General features: G+C 48.3%; 1 protein-coding gene across 4 annotated transcripts in view; it reads right to left on the reverse strand.

Moving 5' to 3' along the window:
* Positions 1 to 17,049, reverse strand: part of LOC1271410 (uncharacterized) — a 123,227-nt gene that overhangs the window by 56,454 nt on the left and 49,724 nt on the right. For all 4 annotated transcript variants that reach the window (XM_061662015.1, XM_061662014.1, XM_061662013.1 and 1 more), the window contains exon 4: positions 1,560 to 2,846. In XM_061662015.1, coding sequence (XP_061517999.1) covers positions 1,560 to 2,846 — 1,287 coding nt within the window. The remainder of the gene's footprint in view (positions 1 to 1,559; positions 2,847 to 17,049) is intronic.

Here is a 17,049-nt window from a genome sequence, read left to right on the forward strand (position 1 = left end):
TCAGGCCGTCATGCTCGGGAATGTGCTGGGGGTGACAACTGTTCGCTACAATAGACTGTCCCAAGAAAAGGGGTGAGATTGAAATTCCCTCTCGGAGGGATTGGTGGAATGGTTTTTTTACAACGTGTTTATAGTTTATCAATTTACCCGTTCATTACATGCAATAATGGAATTATAATTCATTATTGAACCAAGGCAGGCAGGCAGGCAGGCAGGCAGCAAGGACGTAAAGGATCCGATTCGGAACCCCTACACACGTCCATATGTTAGGGTTGTGATAAGAGTTTGAGTAGAGGACATTGCTGTCCTTCTAGTGACCGTTTCGGGGCGGAAGAATATGCGAAGAAACGTATTGCTGCTTCATCAAAAATTCGAAACAGGTCGCACCGGACCGTATGGCAAGACCATTAGCTAAACTCAACTGTATGCTAATCGAACAGGGTTCGATAAAAGTGTAATTCGGGGTCCGATTGACACGGCATGCGAAGGTGGATTTGGGGTGGAAATTCCTCACAATCAGCAAACCCTCTCATCCCCGGGACAGGAGGGTCGTGACCGGCTTGAAGTACTGGCTGGCGATGACATTAAACTTAAAAAGTAAAGTAAAAAAACCAAGCGCTTTACGGTTTGGATTCTTATTTTCAACCATTTTTCCACACACGCCCAACCGGAAATACTCGGTTGCATATTGACGTAAGGGAAAAACGAAGAAATCGATTTAAATTCAAATCCAGCACACACTCTGGATCGAACTGAACGACAGTAACAGCAAAGGGGGAAGTAAACAATCGATCCCGACCAACGGTCAAGCCTAAATCGAATTTGAAGGGTTGATTTACGCTGTGATTGATTCGAAGCCAATTTTCCCGTCGTAAGTGGGCCCAACCACCGAAACGCAAGCGCCATTTTGCCCTGTCCGAGGCCGGAATATCTTTGGTTGTCGGGGTTTTGAGCCTCCCGGGGGAGGAAGGTAAAACATTTACCATATTGGGCTGACAATGACCGTGTCACTGTGAGGCGTTGTTTACTCCAGAAAAAAAGAACATAAATCACATGCAATAAAACATGCGCTGGAAAGGTGTAAGCGCGCACAAGGGTAGGAACTAGGAAGAATGTCTCAATTTTAAGGAAATTATTTCCCTACTTGAAAGTGACCAAAGTGGACGGTTGAGATTGGCCTGGGGGCCATTAGTTTAGGCCGAAATGACCAGCAACCTTCCGGCATCCATTTTATTGCCATTCCTTCGGTAGCTAGCTGACTTTAGCTCGGCAGGAGTAAGGGAATGATTTAGGAGCGGATAAATTGTGACGACAGCTTGTGCTGACATAACCCCAAAACATGAGGCTTTAGGGCTTTTTACCGACGGCTTCAATCCAAGTGGGGAACTTAGAACAAGGCCAATACTTGTATCGGTTTTCGATATTGTTCCTGTTTTATGTTCTCTTTCGACCCTTTCAACGAACGTGTTTTTAAAAAGCGGCAGGTTTAATATCACTCCAATATGCGAGAACGAGCGAGAAAAGCGAACCTTGCGAAAAATGCGAAATGCGCTACTTACCGGGCGAGGATGACTTGCTGCGCGTTGCCGGATCCTTCCTTCGCGATTGCACATGATTCGTCGCGTCATGCTCCACCACTTTGGACGCCATTGCACCGAAGCGCAGCTCACGATGCAGCTCAAACTCATCCCCACTGCCCGCCTTTGCCCGCTTGGACCCCGCGTGGCCCCCGGCAGCTCGCTCCTGTTTCCTTCTGTTGCCCTCCTCACGTTCACCATCCGAATCGGGCTGCCCGGGCCGGCCCAGCCCCCCGTCACGAAGCAATTCCAGCTCGGCTGCTCGGTTCGCAAACCCGGGCGGCGGCAGCAGGTGCGGTGGAAGCTGTGACGGATGATCCCCGTGGTTCGGTGGTGGTGGCGGCTGCGAGTCGCGATCGTTTTTCGCCGCTCGCATCATGCTCGCATTTAAATGCAGCTCACGCTCAGCGGAATCCCTTTGATGCGGATGCCTTTGATGTGACGGGATGGCGGCGGCGACGGCGGCGACGGCTACCGTCGCGGATGTCGCCGAGCTGCTGGCAGCGTGATGATAGAGATGTGGCTGATGGGAGACGGTTGCCGCCGCTGATCGATGCGGTAAGCCGGCCTGATCGATGGCCGACGATGGCTGCTGCTGCTGCTGCGTGCGATAGTAGGAAGATGGCGGCGATGAGCGAAATGGTGACAGGGAAAGCTGGGGCCGGTGCAGGCCGGCGGGCAACGTGGGCGACTGTGCGCGCCGATGTTTGGCCAACGTTTCGTCCAGCTCCTCCCGGTCCCCGTCCATCTCGATGTCGGATTCGTCGCGTTCCTTTTTGATCTGGTGGTGGTGGTGATGGTGGTTGAGGTTGTGTTGCTGCTGCTGCTGCTGCTGTGATAATGATGCAACGGTCGTTGGAATTATCGATGGCAGGCTGTACGTGGAGGTGGCCGTTGTGCTCGGGCTGGAGGAGATGCTGCCGAGCGGGAAGGACGAGGGCGAGGAGCTGGAGGGCATGGATTCTAGCATGCTGCGCTTGAGCAGCCCGAGCGGTCCGCCGGCGTCCGCGTTCAGCAGGCTCAGGCCGGCCGGGCTTTGCAGCATCATGTCCCGCAGGCTCATCAGGCTGGTCGGGTTCAGGTACAGGGACGGCTGGTGCGTTACCGAGTGCAGTGCCATCGAGGAGCCGGGCGGCAGCGACATGTTGAGCGGTGGCGGTGGTGGCCCACTGGACAACGGCGGTCCGGGCACGATGGGAGTGGGCGGTTGTCCAGGTGCCATCGCTATCGGATGGTGCCATTGCGCCTCATTGTTGAGCCATACTTTACCTAGAAAAAACGGGAGAAATTAAGAGGAAGGAAAATCAATACCGAGTAACAATCCGGTTACGTGCCAATCGATAACCTCGAATTCCGGCACCAGCAAGAAAAAGGGGAGAAGGGTCTTGACGGAAACAAACACACACGCACACAAACACCATTTGATCACTTGCTAAAGGTGACGCCATCATCAACAGCATTGCCGCCAGTGCTGGAACACGCACGCACGCACATCCCGCTTGTCGACGCCCGGGAAGGAAACAAACGCACTCGGCACTGTCGTCATTGACGTGATTAAACCAACCGACCGTCCGAAGACGAAGCATACCGTTGGTGATGGTCTCCTCCTCCCAGTACAGGAAAAGAACATTTTACGCGTTTTTTTGTTGTTGTTGTATGGTTCATTTTGCCCTTCGCAAGTGCCAAAACGAAGTGGAGGGAGAAAAGAAAGGCCATCCCGCAACGGCCTTGCGCTGCTACCCCGCTGCAGCTGTTAATTCGCTCTGTTTTTTTCTTTCTCGCTGCCTTCTCTACCAGTTCATTAATAACGTTCATCTCCCCACCGGCTCAGCTCTGGTGTCTGGTGTTCGTCTGCGGTTTCTTGGTGTGGTTTGCAGGCCGACGCAGATCGATACCGAAACGGCGTTCTCCGATGGCGTGTTTGTCCTTCAATTCCACGGCGAAGAAACGCACCCGTGCAGGTGATGAGATGTGTGGAAGGAGCCAAAGGAGTTTGTGCCTCAGGGAAATGGATTAAAGGAATCTTGTAGTTGGCGCGGAATGGAGCATTATTGTAGCAACAGAATGCTGCAGAATTAGCTTGTAAAAAGGGTTGGTGTAAATATCCTGAGAAGGACTTTCATTATTGTTAACCTTCCTTTCACAGTTTTGGACAGATTTTAACGCAAGAGTATTACCTTGGATTACTAACAAAGGATATTCCATTGGATCTTGCCACAGTTAATCAATAGTCAAAGAATAAGTATTTGAATTACTCAGTTTGTTGTTCTGTGATGAAATTGAATTGCGAAAATGTCATCCTTTCTTATACAAGTAAGATTAAATTAGCCCAGATGCCGAGAAGATTAGGCATTATTATGAATATCTGGAATGTAAGTTGGTTTATATCATTGCATCAGTAGCTTGTAGATGTCCTTCTCATGGTATGAAAACACGCATCCAGTGTAGTTCTGCTCGAAAAATCTACCCTAATCATTATTAAAGCCACCGTCGCTGCTTAACCAACGCCTGGTAGCAGTGACATTAAAGCAGCACTTGCACGAATTGGAGCAATGTTCGCTTAAAGATCTCCTTCCCATCCAACGGTGCGAACGTCTTGTGTGAGTGTTGTGGTGTATTTTCGTCCTTTCCTTAATCTTGCGCTCCCTGAGATTCAAAGACACTGAGCATAGTCACAGAGTCGACCGGTTTCCCTGCCAACGCTCCTTTCGGGGCGGGAAAAGCTACGACTACTACGGGGGCTGGTGTTGGCGTGTATCGTGTCGATGGGAAACTATTGCACCTCTCCCTCTCTATCTCTTTCCCTTTCTCTCTTTGTTTGCTTCTGTCTCGAGAAGTAGTACGCTACAGAAGCCTCCATATCTGATGAGTGCTGGGAATATAGCAAAAGGATTTCGCGTAGTGCACAGAGCCGGGTGCTACAGCCAAGCGACCAAGCGTGTATGTGTGTTTCTTTGTGTGTGGCTAAGTTTTGCACGAGAAATTGGCACCCCCTCTCCTCAACAAATGAGGAAGAATGCAAGGTTAGTGCAAGACATCTGATGCTCTGGCTTTTGTGTGTCGTCATCGTTACCGCTCAAGCAGCAGCAGCAGCAGCAGCAGCCGCTCGGGGAGGTTGATGGAGATGAACAGCAATCAGAAGTGACACTTGAGTTGCAGTACACGGTGAATGGTGGTGGATTCCCGGGGACGCACGAGTAAATTAGTCTATCGAGTGAAATTGATGAGGTCGTTGACTGGTTTCGAACAGAGTGGGGAATGTCTTTTGCATCCATTATTTTTTGTTTCAAGGAAGGAAACTGGCAGGTGTGTTTGAGACGATGAAAACCATTCCAAAGAATTGGTGTAATTGTTTTCCGGCGGAGGGTTTTCCGGGTGATAATGAGCCAGACTGCAATGCATTTGGGTTCAACTTTCCAGACACAATGGGAAATGCATTGTCCGAAGAAATTAACACCAACGACCGTAGCGCCATTATTAAAATGCTCCCGTTTTTCTTTACCACATCAAAAAAACACACACCCACACACCCAAGCAAACAGCTACATAATCAATTTAATTAAAAGTATTTCTTCGCCACGAGACGCGTATCCTTTTAATGGAAATTGATTTTTACCTATCGGATCGATCCGGAGCATCGGGAGGGATGAAGAAAAGGACACCCAGCGAAGTACATGAATGCTTATCAGACGAATGCAGCAGGGAGAGCGAACACTCAGCGCGCTGTGTGCAAGTGTGTGACGGAACAGAAACTTTGCGTGATTACAGAATTTCATTAGTAACGAGGTTGCCCATACGTACACGCCCGTCCACCCCAGCTGCAGACACAATGGCCGTTGGTCCGCTTTTGTTGTTGGTGCGTTATCGCACCCTGCCCAGGCTGTGTGTATGTGGTGGGTGTTTACAATGGAAATGTAAAGTTTCCTATTTAAACTACACCCACCGTACGCTTTTGCACATATGGCCTGGGCCAGTCCACCAGGTTTATGTACCAGGTCCGGTGTACGTCCGCTCTTCTGCATACACATACACCAGCACCAAAGGACGAAGGCGACGACGACGACGACGACGACAACGACCGTGATAACAATAAAAGTGAACCACGTTCGTCTTGCCAGCTCCAGCTACACGATGGGCACCTTTCCCCAGGCCGCTCAACCACCTATCCCGGCTGCTGCTGCTGCTGCTGTAGCTCGCTTCTTGTCTCGCGCACACGCCCTCGGGGCCCTGGGCGGTGTGGTGCTGTCGCCGTTTGCGCTCGTTATTGCTTTTGAAATGGAAAACTGCGTTGTGACATGCGCGCCATCCATTGGTTGGATCGATAAAACATTACGGAGATGCAGGGTATGGAAGGGTTCGGAGAGAGAGAGCGAGAGAGAGAGAGAGAGTATATGTGTGTGTGTGTGTGTGTGGAGAGAAAAGGGCATTTTGAAAAGCAACGGCGCACCGCCACGGGTAGAAGGTGGAAAGGCACAAAGCATATTTGAATGTCAGGGCAGCATAAAGCTCGGTTCGGCGAGCGCTGTGCCATGCCTGCTGTGCCGTGGGGTTTGTGTCTTTGTCTCTTTTTCCCCGCGCATCGAGGGAAACCTTTAACCTTTTACCACACTACAAGAGTGTGTGTGTGAGAGCTGTATATTTTACATATTTCAATTCGATTAACCATTGGCGTGAAGGGAAGAAAGAATGAAAAAAGGGTGCGACACGCTACGCGTGTCTTTAGCTAACAATCCCCCGTGTTTTTTTTACTATCATTTAAACACATAAAAAAGGGTGTGAAAACCGCGATGCGCCAGGATTCGTCCTTTTTTATTGCCGAGCGCGTACGCTATGTAAATCAATGCACATAACCCGGTGAGGAGGGAAAAACTCAACACTCTTCTGGCCCGTTTGTTCTTTATTCAAATTTTCATTGCCGATCCTCTCGCGGCATGAGACGCTCTTTCGCTCTCTCTCTCTCTCTCTGGCTTTACCTGTGTGTGGTGTAGTGGTGTTAAAAAGGCACAAGCGTGTGTGTGTGTGTCCGTACGGTTGGGAAATCAAAATCGGATTGGTGAAAATTTTCAAGCCAATCACAAAGTGCTCCCGAACCGCCGTGTGGCCAAAGAGACCAAGAGCGGCAAGCGGACGCCTTTTTATGATAAAATATGAAATTGTATATTCTATGTGCTTGCCCGCATCCCCGCACAACCCTCTTTCCCCCGCCCCCTCCCCCTCTGGGACTTTTCCCAACGAATGGAAGGAAAAACATGTGAACAAATGGGGAGAAGCAGAAAATGCTTAAATGGAAGGCTCCTCCGGCAGCGTGTGTTAGGCAGGCAGGCAGGCACCGTGTGAAAGGGATCCTGCTCTTGCTCCTTCATATGTGTGTGTGTATGTGTTTGTGGAAAAGTTTTTCCATCCCATCCCCCCCCCCCATCTAGCCTTATGTTACTTTTTCGAAAATGGGGGGCTCCCGAGCGGTATGGATGATTTTTATTATTATTTTATACATTATATAAGCCCGCATACATAAAAGAGTAGAAAATGGAAAATTTCATTTGGTCCATTTTTCTTTCCCGTCCTTTCCTACCCTTCCCCCCTTTTTCTAACAACCTCAAGTCCAGTGTAGGTTCGCTTCTTTTTTTTTTACAGCCCCGATTCCTTCAGCAGTGGACGTTCGTTAGTCGTCCTGGCTGCTGGCTGCTTTTCTGCTACGGGTACGCTTTTCCGGTTTCCGGTGAAAAATGTAGCATTTTTCCATTCTCCATCCACCATCGGCTGTGTGTGTGTGTGTGTGTGTGTGTGTTTGCGATCCGAAACGAGAGACGAGATGCTATTTGGCCAGGTCCGGTTGTTTGCTCGGTCCCGTTGTTTAGAACCTTCGCCTCGTTCGTTCGCTTCGCTTCGACCAGGAGGCCAAGTCATTGCTCATCGAAATCGTCGTACGTGGGCGTGGGGAGCTGCTGCTGCTTCTGTTGTGGCGGGGGGGTGGACTTTTCAAACAAAATCAAATCAATCAACGAATGTGTGTGTGTGTGAGCGAGTACACCCACGGCCATAGGGGTGCTACTGCCAGCCAGCCAGCCGGCCAGGAGGAACAAACTTAGAAACACAGGAACCTACAACGACATGCTGGGGCCACCATTGTTTCCAACCGTACACGTTGTATTTGTACAAAATGAAAGTATCAATATTTGATTTTCTAATTTCAATATTTGAACATTTCATATTTTATCGAGCAGCGTGTTCTCGGGTGCGCACACACACAAAAAACATACAAGTACAATGGCTTAGGAAAGGCAGAAAGAAAAACCAGAATTCCACAACAATTTTCTGTACCGTGCCTCTTATGTTCTTTAGGTTGCAATAGAATGTGTTCTAAAAGACATTGCTCAATCAAATAACGATCGAATGGGTGACACAAGCAGGCAGGCAGCTTGTGAGCAAACGGGAATGCGGGATTTGGCGCAAATAATACGACGACAGTGTCACAGCCCCTGCAAAATCCAGTCCGGTAAGAAGGACCTTTTTGCCTGTTTTTCGAATCGTTGCGCAGTCCCTAACTGCTTCTATATAACACTGAAATGTCCGTAATTATCTACGGGCTGGTGAGCGTCAAAAATCTTCCCCCACCCCCCGCCGAACCGATTGCAGCGACCCGAAACTCCCATGCCTCACCCACGTCGCGTACGAAAGGGAACGGATGGAAAGGGATTACAATCGCATCCTAATCAGAGGACGCGCAGAGGAAACATCTTGCGCCGATTTAGGGTAACAAAAAAAAATGCACGTCGAATGACAAAAAATCAAACCGTAGAAGAACTCAATTTTTAACCCGAAGACCTAGGCGATTGGGTCAGTTGGTTACTGGGGACGGCACGGCAGCACCCGCAATGAAGAAGTCTTGAGCGGTGGAAGGTTCAATCCGTTGCAGTTCAATCCGGCAAACGAAAAGGTACGTAACCAGCGTGGATAAAAAAACGGGTGCGATTGCGAAGTCTCTCTGTATACCTTTAATTTCTATCCATTTGCTGGTGCGCATTGTGCCAGCCGTGGCTTAAGTTCCTTTTTAGAAGGATCACCGACGCCCGGGTTTCTTTCAATCCGTTCCAGGGGGTTTTTTTCCACGTTCTAAAACGCCTCAAACGCCGATGAAACATACAAATCTTTAACATAATATCTTTCTTCGCTCTAAGCTGACATGCTGCACACACATACGGTGGCATGAGGCAATGAGGCTTTTTTTCACGATACTATTTTGTAAAGCGGTAAACCTAACCGAGATGAAATTCGATTTCACTTTTCACGGATCGCTCGGTACCCCCACCCCCACTCCATTCGGTTCCACCACCGTTCGGCCGATTTCATTTTCTTCACAATCGAAAGTGATGTGGCCCTGGAAGGGGCGAGCAGCCTTTAACCCGTGTCTCAGCCAACAGTGCACGCGCTTACACGCAGTGCAAAAGGATCCTCCTCCCTCGATTCTCCCTTTATTTTACTTCTAAAGAAAGGATCCCGTGCCGGGATTGTGCCAAAAACCCTTTATGCTGTTTTGGGCTTTTGGCGGCGAGCAGCGTGACAAAGCCCTGTTCGTCAAGGCGGCTGAGCACATGCCAAGAACAAGCGAAAGGATGCTCAAAGATCCGGGACCGGGTTATACAACATGCTGCCACAGGCAGCAGGCAGCAAAGAAGGCTTCCCCGGGACCAACCACGACACACCGCAAGCAACCCCTGGGCGTCGCATTGCGCCGAAGCCGAGGAGGACCTGAGCTGTCAAAGCCGCTCGTGCCACAGCGGAACACACGGGAATGGTGTTGTAATTTATGATCCCCTGCGCACTTCCCCCAGGTTCAAGGTGAGTCAGGCAAAAGGGGTAAACGGCTAAGGATCGACCACGAGGTAAGTTCGATCGACCGGGAAAATTGGGCTTCGGTGATCGATAAAAAGCGAAGGGATCGCTCCTTCCGCTTAGGATCCTTTCCAAAGAGCTTGTCAAATGGTTTCAGGGGGTTTCCTGGATGCTATTATGGTTTTCAAGTTTATTGAACGCACGCGTGTCTCCTCGGAGCGTAGCACGTGACAAATAACGGCCACGATCGTGTGTGCGCGCGCGCTAAATATAAAGGGTTACGCACCGTCGCTAAAGACATGCGGCGGTCGATTAGTGATTCTCCAGTGCTAAGACGCTACCTCGGGTCTTTCTCGGCTAGCGTTTAATTGGCTCTCATATTTGGCTTGTAAAGCGAAGGCGCAATGAACAACAGCCACCGCGTTAGTTGTGGTTCGGGCCGCCACGATCGGGTAATAATAAATTAAATAAATTTATAACTCCGCAAAACCATCCGCGGCGGCGACCCGTCGAACGCCGTGCCAGCTCAGGCAGAACGGACGGTGGCCGGTGCGGTTGCCCAAGACGCCCATGCCATAAAGTGACAGGCCCAGAGCGCACGCATTCGCTTTGTACAAACGGCCTGTTTACGAACTTCGCCACCAAACAACACCGGCCCCGGGTTTGCTTAGTCATTGGCAGTGTGTTTTGAAGCTAATTTTTGGCAAACCGCTTAGCTTATCGCGTAGTGAAAGCTTGTGTTTTATTTTTCGACAGCCGTCCGAGCTTGATAGCGAATGTGACCCGGCTAGCCCAACCGGCAATAAGCCCCTCTTTAACGGACCGCGTTGAGCTTTTGCTTCTTGATGAGTCTTCATCTTCGAGTCATCTTTTGGGAGGGAATAATTGAACTCATAAAAGTGGAAACTCTTTGGAAAGACACGGGCAATCATATTTTCGATAAAGCACGACACAGCGCGCGGTTAGGAAGACGTGTTGGGCTCGATCCGAAACCGATTGCTCGAAATAAATTAGCCAGTTTGCTGCGTGCCACTGCCAATAAAAGAAAAACCTCCTCTCCCGCTCTCTCGAGCACTGTTTGCTCAAATATTCATGAAGCTTTTGGGCAGGTTTGCTCCTCTTTCTGTCTCGTTTAAATTACCTGTCTCGAAGAAGCAGCTTTACACACATCAATATACAGCACCCAACACCCAGGGTCTGTGAAGTGGCGTGTAGCAAAAACCCATCACCATTTAATGGTCTCCAAAATGTAACACATACAGACACCCATCACCCCCACCCCCCCGGTAGGCAATGCTTATGACCGTTGTCAAGTCAATGAATTTTGATAAGCGGATACCCCGGGGCTGGCGTGTTAGGTAATCCGGGCTTCGCATTAATGCGTGAGCATAAGGCGACGCGCTTTTTTCAAATGTGACATGCGTCTAGCGAGTGACCAGGCTTTTTTATGTGAAAAAATAACAAAACTGAAATCATTACCAGTTCTATTTACGAAAAAACGCGTTGTTGCACACACCATCGGAGCGCGATAGTAAGCAGCTTTTTGCACGGTTTTGCAAGGAAGTCATTAAAGTTATTACCGCTTTTGGAGGATGTTTCTGCTGTGCTGTTGCTGAAAGATTATACGATAAACCTGTGCTAAAAGTAGTGTCAGTGTGTAGTGCCTTTGAAATGTGGCAGCTAGTTTGAAATTGGCGTTTAAATTAGATTTATTGCGCTTGCAGCATATCACCTACGGACGGACGGAGCCGGCACGACCCGGCCCGTTGGAGCAAATTGAGTTTAAGCGCGGAGTTTTACCAGTACATTAAATCGTTCGGTTAACTGCGGTTAAGCAACTGCCAGCTAACTCAATTCGACCAGTATCATCTTCCCCCTTCACGGATTCGAACGTTTTTCGGCTGGTTTTTTGTTGTTGCCTTCTCTCTATCGCTCATGTCCCTCTAATGATGCGTTGCAAAGAAATGCAGCACCACCCTGCGTATGCAAGCACTCAAAAACTCGAAATTGACACAAAACGACCATGAAAATGCTCGCCCCAATCGAAGGAGAGAGTGAAAAGAAGAAAAAAAACTCATTGAGTGGAGTGGCACACACACACACGAACCGTTCGTTCGGGGCGGAAAAATAGCGAAACATATAGCCGTGACACAGGCATTCGAAGGCACAACGCGCGGGGTGAAAATGTGGCCGATATTACATAAAACATTTAACGCGAATATCGTGAATGTGTGTGCGGCTGTTTTGTACCTTTTTTTTTGGGAAGTGGGTATGGGTTATTTTGTTTTTTTTTTCGTTGTTAGCTTTTGGAAACACATATACGCACAGAGCGCGCGCAATGAAAGCCAACAAACGCGGGAAAGGGCCGGCAAAGCGCCAGATGAACGCAATCGAGCTGCTGGTACGAGGAGCGCGAAACCGCGTCGCAGCGAGCACGGTGATACTGCGGTGTGCAAGGGGTTGTGCGGTGAAGAAAAAAAAAACGATAAATTTTACCAAAAAAAGTATAAAATAAAGAGAGAAAAGGATAAAACCAAAATTGGCTTGCAATGCCCGCAGGACGCAGCGCACGATTTCGGATTCGGTTCCGGTTTTCTTCCGCGCGCACACACACTCACCGTCGTTGCGCTGTTCAATATGCATAGGTAAGGTATCGTGTCTATTGGAGGGGGGTTTCTTTTCCTGTTTCGATCATTTAACTTAAAAAAAAAAATCCGCTCGCTCATTCGTCTTGACGCAACATGACTCGTGGTACAGGATTCTGCTGAGACCATTACCGTTAGATTTCGTTGGTACCGTTTTTTTCTGAGCTTACCCTTACTACACGCGAACAGCAGGAGCGCAAACAACTTGCACACACGGCGACGAAATCGAAATCGAAAAGCAAAAAACGAACGGTCCAAAAAGTAAATTAAATTATCCATCAGATTTAGATAAAATCATCAAAACCCCGAAAACAGGAAGCTTGTGCTGCATCATCATGCTCGCGGCAGTCAAACATGCGGCGCACACACACAGCAAACAGCAAATGCATCCCGAAACAAACTTCGAATCGAATGCATTCCTACTGGCTGGCGATGGAAGAGAGTGAGAGGAGCAAAGTAAAAAAACGGAAGGGGGAAATGCATTTTCATCCCTTTGGCAGAGGGATGCTACCCGTTTCCTCCAATCTGCCGTTGCCGCAACGCTCGGAGGGCCTCGCAGGGCTACCGAAATCGAAAGGCGTGCCCGTTTGTGCCCGTGTGCTTGCAAGGCAAATAACTCTCTCTTTCTGTTCTGTTTCTATTTTATTTTTTTACTGTTTTGTGTGTGCGTTTCCTAATCAATCCTGGCAGGCCGGCTGGCTGCAGACCATCTCTCCCCCGGGTTGCATCGGATCGGGTATCGATCTTTTGGGCTGCACCCGTTCCGTGAAGCGCGTGAGCGCGCGCGCGCCCGACGATCCGCTGTACAGATGGTGGATGTTTTGGGCCCGTTGTTTTACGGTTATACAGCAGTTTCGGTTTCGGGATTTGCAAACCAAATGCACCGTTAGCACACAGAAAGGATGCGCATCCTTATGGTGGAGCGGTGTCGCTCGTACGATGCCGTTATGGGCGGCATAAGAATGTGGTTGCCTGTCGTGTCTAGGACGTGCTGTGGACATTTTTATGATCGTCCGCGGAACTATGGGTTGGAATGAGAGGACATTTGAAGATAAGGTAAGGAATGGAATGATTTGAATTGTATAAAATGCCATTACGTAGAGTATATTATAAACCATTTTGATATAAAATTTTGCTCTTCAATTTAATGTTTGAGGAAAAGATCACAATTATATTTGTTTAAGATTTAATTGCTTAAAAACGTCGAGATAATTCTGGTAATAAACAATGTAGCTCGATAAAAAATCTACTGATTTATCAATATTTATTTTTCACCAATTATTCTTTCCTTTTCTTGTATCACTTGTTTCTCTGTTTTAGAGTAAAAGCTGTTGTATATTTCAATAATTGCAATCAATTTAAAGAGTAAAATTCTTGGAATTTATCAGCCAATTATGGACAGTTAATAGTCATATACAAAATGATTCCATTTGTCATATTGATCATCACAAAAAACCTATAAGAAATCAATATATAAAATATCTATAAGTATCTGTTGTATTGGAAATGATAAGCAGCAGCAATATGGAAATTGAATGTATAGCAATGAAAGCTTATGTCAACCAAATAGTAGAAACTCATCGATAACCCACCTACCACCAAAGGTACTGTAACAATCCATCCATCCTATTTATCTTCCGCCTAGCAAAGGTCTTGGCGACCGGGCCTTCAAAATCAACAAAAACCTTCAAGTAATTAATGCGTTGACCACTGAGGGCACACCGAAGTCGAAAAGCTTGCTCAAAGCAGTGCCAAAGTGCCGAAAGTTTCCCACGAATTGTAAAGATTTCTGCTCCAAACATGATCGAGAAAGAAAAAAAACATACTCAACACACCGATTCCATCGTTTTGTGTCACTTCAATATATCCCTACGCAATTACTTACGTTTTTTTCACCTTCTCTCTATTGCTGCTGTTGTCATTTTATGCATTTCTCTGTGAATGTAGTCTGGGTGTTTTGTTCCATTCTTTACGTTCCATCCTGCTAATGCTGGGCTGCATTCGCCCAAAACACTTCTACGCTCATTCGGACGAAGAAAGCGATCCGGGGTTTCTTCCCAAAAATATATAAAAAATCCCTAAATTAAAACATGCACAAGACAGAGCAGAAAGGTGCAGATCAGCATTGGGAAGGGACACGGTCCGTTTTTCGGTAGCGTCCGGTTTCCCCTGCGCTTGCTACCTGCGCAAAGGATGTGCGCTGTGCTTTGGTTGGTTGAAGGGACGACACTTCGTCAAATGATGATCATCAATTGGGTTTGTCGGGCCGTTTCCCATCGGCCCATCATTTGCCTGCATCGTTCTACGAATAAGAAGGACCGTTTTCGCATCATCGTCCCACGGTGATGAGCCCCGGGGGCTTTCGATCGGCGAGCGAGCTCCGGATGTGACAGATTCCAACAGATCCAGATCAATGCATGCCCCTACACAGCACAGCAAAGACACACTTGCATTGTGCCGTTCAGTTCAGCAACCAAGGGCCTCTGTTTTCTAGGCCACCACCCTCGCTTGTAATCGCTTTCGGTTTTTTGTTTGGAATTTGCATTTCATCGAGCGGCTAATTATGCAACAGCCACTGGCTGGAGTTATTTGGTTGCGGTTTGCTAACCTGAAACAGCGCACGAAACATACATCGTGCAGTTTTGGCCCAGGTCAGGTTCGTGCCTCATTTAACGCTCCCAGCCCTCCCCAGCGGTCCGGTGTCCATTGCGCGTTCGCGTGAATGTTTTATAATTATGATGAAAACTGCCACCCATCATGCCGCGGGTGGGTTGATAGCTGGGGCGGGCATAGGGGCTGTGGCAAGGTGGGGAGTGAAATATAAAATACGATCACCGTGCAATAACTTAACGATGAAACATGTTTGTTTTGTCGTATTTTTGCGTCCCTCCCGGCGCGTCTGCGTCGGCTTGTCCGCACAGCCGTGAGCGCCCTGTGAGCGCAAAACGGCGTTGGTGCCTTTTGGACTTTCCACCAGCTGCTTGGAGCGATACAGAAGACAGCGACACACACACGCACCACTCCGCTCCATTTCGTGCCGACAACAGTAACAGCAGCAGCAGCAGCAGGTTGTGCTCGTTAAATTAAAACGAAGATAAACTTAAAGTTAATCACATTTGAATATTACATTGTTTCGTTACGTTTAGAAGGCGACATTTGCATTCCCGTGGCCGTGATGCGCGGTGATGATGGATGGGAATGGGGGGCGGTGGATGAGCTGTTGCGTCTTGGCTCGCATGGGGATTATATTTTCCGCTACCAACTGGAACTAAACGTGATCGTTAGTTCCAGCGACGCTGTTTGCTAGCAGCACACATCGTGCGCGAGTTCTATTCGCAATCTCCCAAAACAAAAAACCCTGAAAGATGGAAATGCCTAGAGAAGGCAACAGGCAAAGAAGCGCATCATCATCATCACCATCACCATCGTGTGATTGTTGACGACGTCGTTGCTTCCGACAGAAATTGGGAAATTCGTTACCCCAAAACGACCCTACAACGGCCCGACCAAAAGACGGGGCGGAAAAAAACGGTCAAGAAAATGCAGGCGCTACTATCTTGAAATTAAAATCAAATTAGATAACCGTTGAATGACCCATCGGAGTACATCATTTGAATGCTTATCCGAAACGAACGAGCCCTTTAGGCTCCACCATCTCCCTTCCCCGCTACCGTACAGCGTTTGGCCTGGCGCGATATATTTACGCTACCGCTTGTTTACATTATTACAGGTTGGAAAACAGTTTTCATTTCCATCGTTATGCAGCTTAAGCCGCGTTTGTGTTTTTTTGTAGCAAAACCCGCTGGAAGGCATTATGCTTCCCAAAAACAAAAAAACCATCGTGCCGTGGGGCTTCTATTAATCAGTGCTAGTGGCTCCGCTCGTCTGATGCGGATTATGCTCCCAAGGCGCGCTCGTTCAGACGCACGCGCACCGACACCAAAGATAGCGCATCATAATTTCCATATGATTAATAAATGGAGCTGTTAAACCTAAAAAGGGAGAAAGAAAACCCCCCCTTTACGTCTATGCGAAGCACCTAGACTCGGTGGGACAGATCTCCCCCCTGCAACGTGTGCCGTACGAAAGCGCTTCTGGGTGTTTGTTTTCAAGTTGTTTCCTTTCTGATTAGCTGAAGCCACCAGCAAGGTGTGCCAAAAACTTTGTTTCGCCACATTTGCAACCGTAAATCTGCACGCAGAAGATCTGCTCCGGGGGGCAGACCTGTTGTTGTCGCATGAAAAATGTATCAGTTTGCGCATCGGACCCACCAACCGCGCAGCTTTAGGGAAAGGATGTGAGCGTTACGCAATGGCAGCCCGCAGCAGCAGCAGTGTGTTGGTAGCCAGGGAAACGGACGACGGCCCCGAGCTACTGAGCTTTGGCGAAGCGCGAAGTGCAAATGTTATTCAAAGTAGGCATGTAACAGGCAGCAGCAGCTGCACCACGCATGCTCATTCAAACATGCCCCGTTGGTCCCCGTGCCGTGACCTCCGAGGGGAGGCAATCAATTACGACACCTTGATGGTGATGTTTCCTTTCGGTACAAGATGGTTTTAGTTCGCTTGTGTGCTGCACGAGCTACTGCTCCGAAGGCTTGTTTTCAGTGCGTGTAAACAGATGGAGATACAGAGCAGGAAAGAGAGCAGCAGCAGCAGCTGCTGCTCGATATCAACTGACACTTGATTATTTTTATAATTTTCCCTTTTCGCTGGCGCTTCTCATGCGAGGCTTTAATTGCTGTGTTGTAGGGTAATGGAAATCATTTATCAAACGCTCAAATTGATTGCTCAAATTAGCAAACGACCGTTTTTGAATGCTATGTGTGCTATTGTAGTTATCGCGCTAGAATCTAACACTCAAAACTGCTTCCAAAGATCTCGCTTTAGCGCTCGTTATCTTATGCAAAACTGACCAAAATTTTGAGAAAAAGCACAGCTTAAAGCGGTACCTAGTGGCAAGGAGCTATAACGTTGCTTTCCCCAATATTTTGT

Source organism: Anopheles gambiae, chromosome 3 (genome assembly GCF_943734735.2).
Source record: "Anopheles gambiae chromosome 3, idAnoGambNW_F1_1, whole genome shotgun sequence".
NCBI lineage: Eukaryota > Metazoa > Arthropoda > Insecta > Diptera > Culicidae > Anopheles > Anopheles gambiae.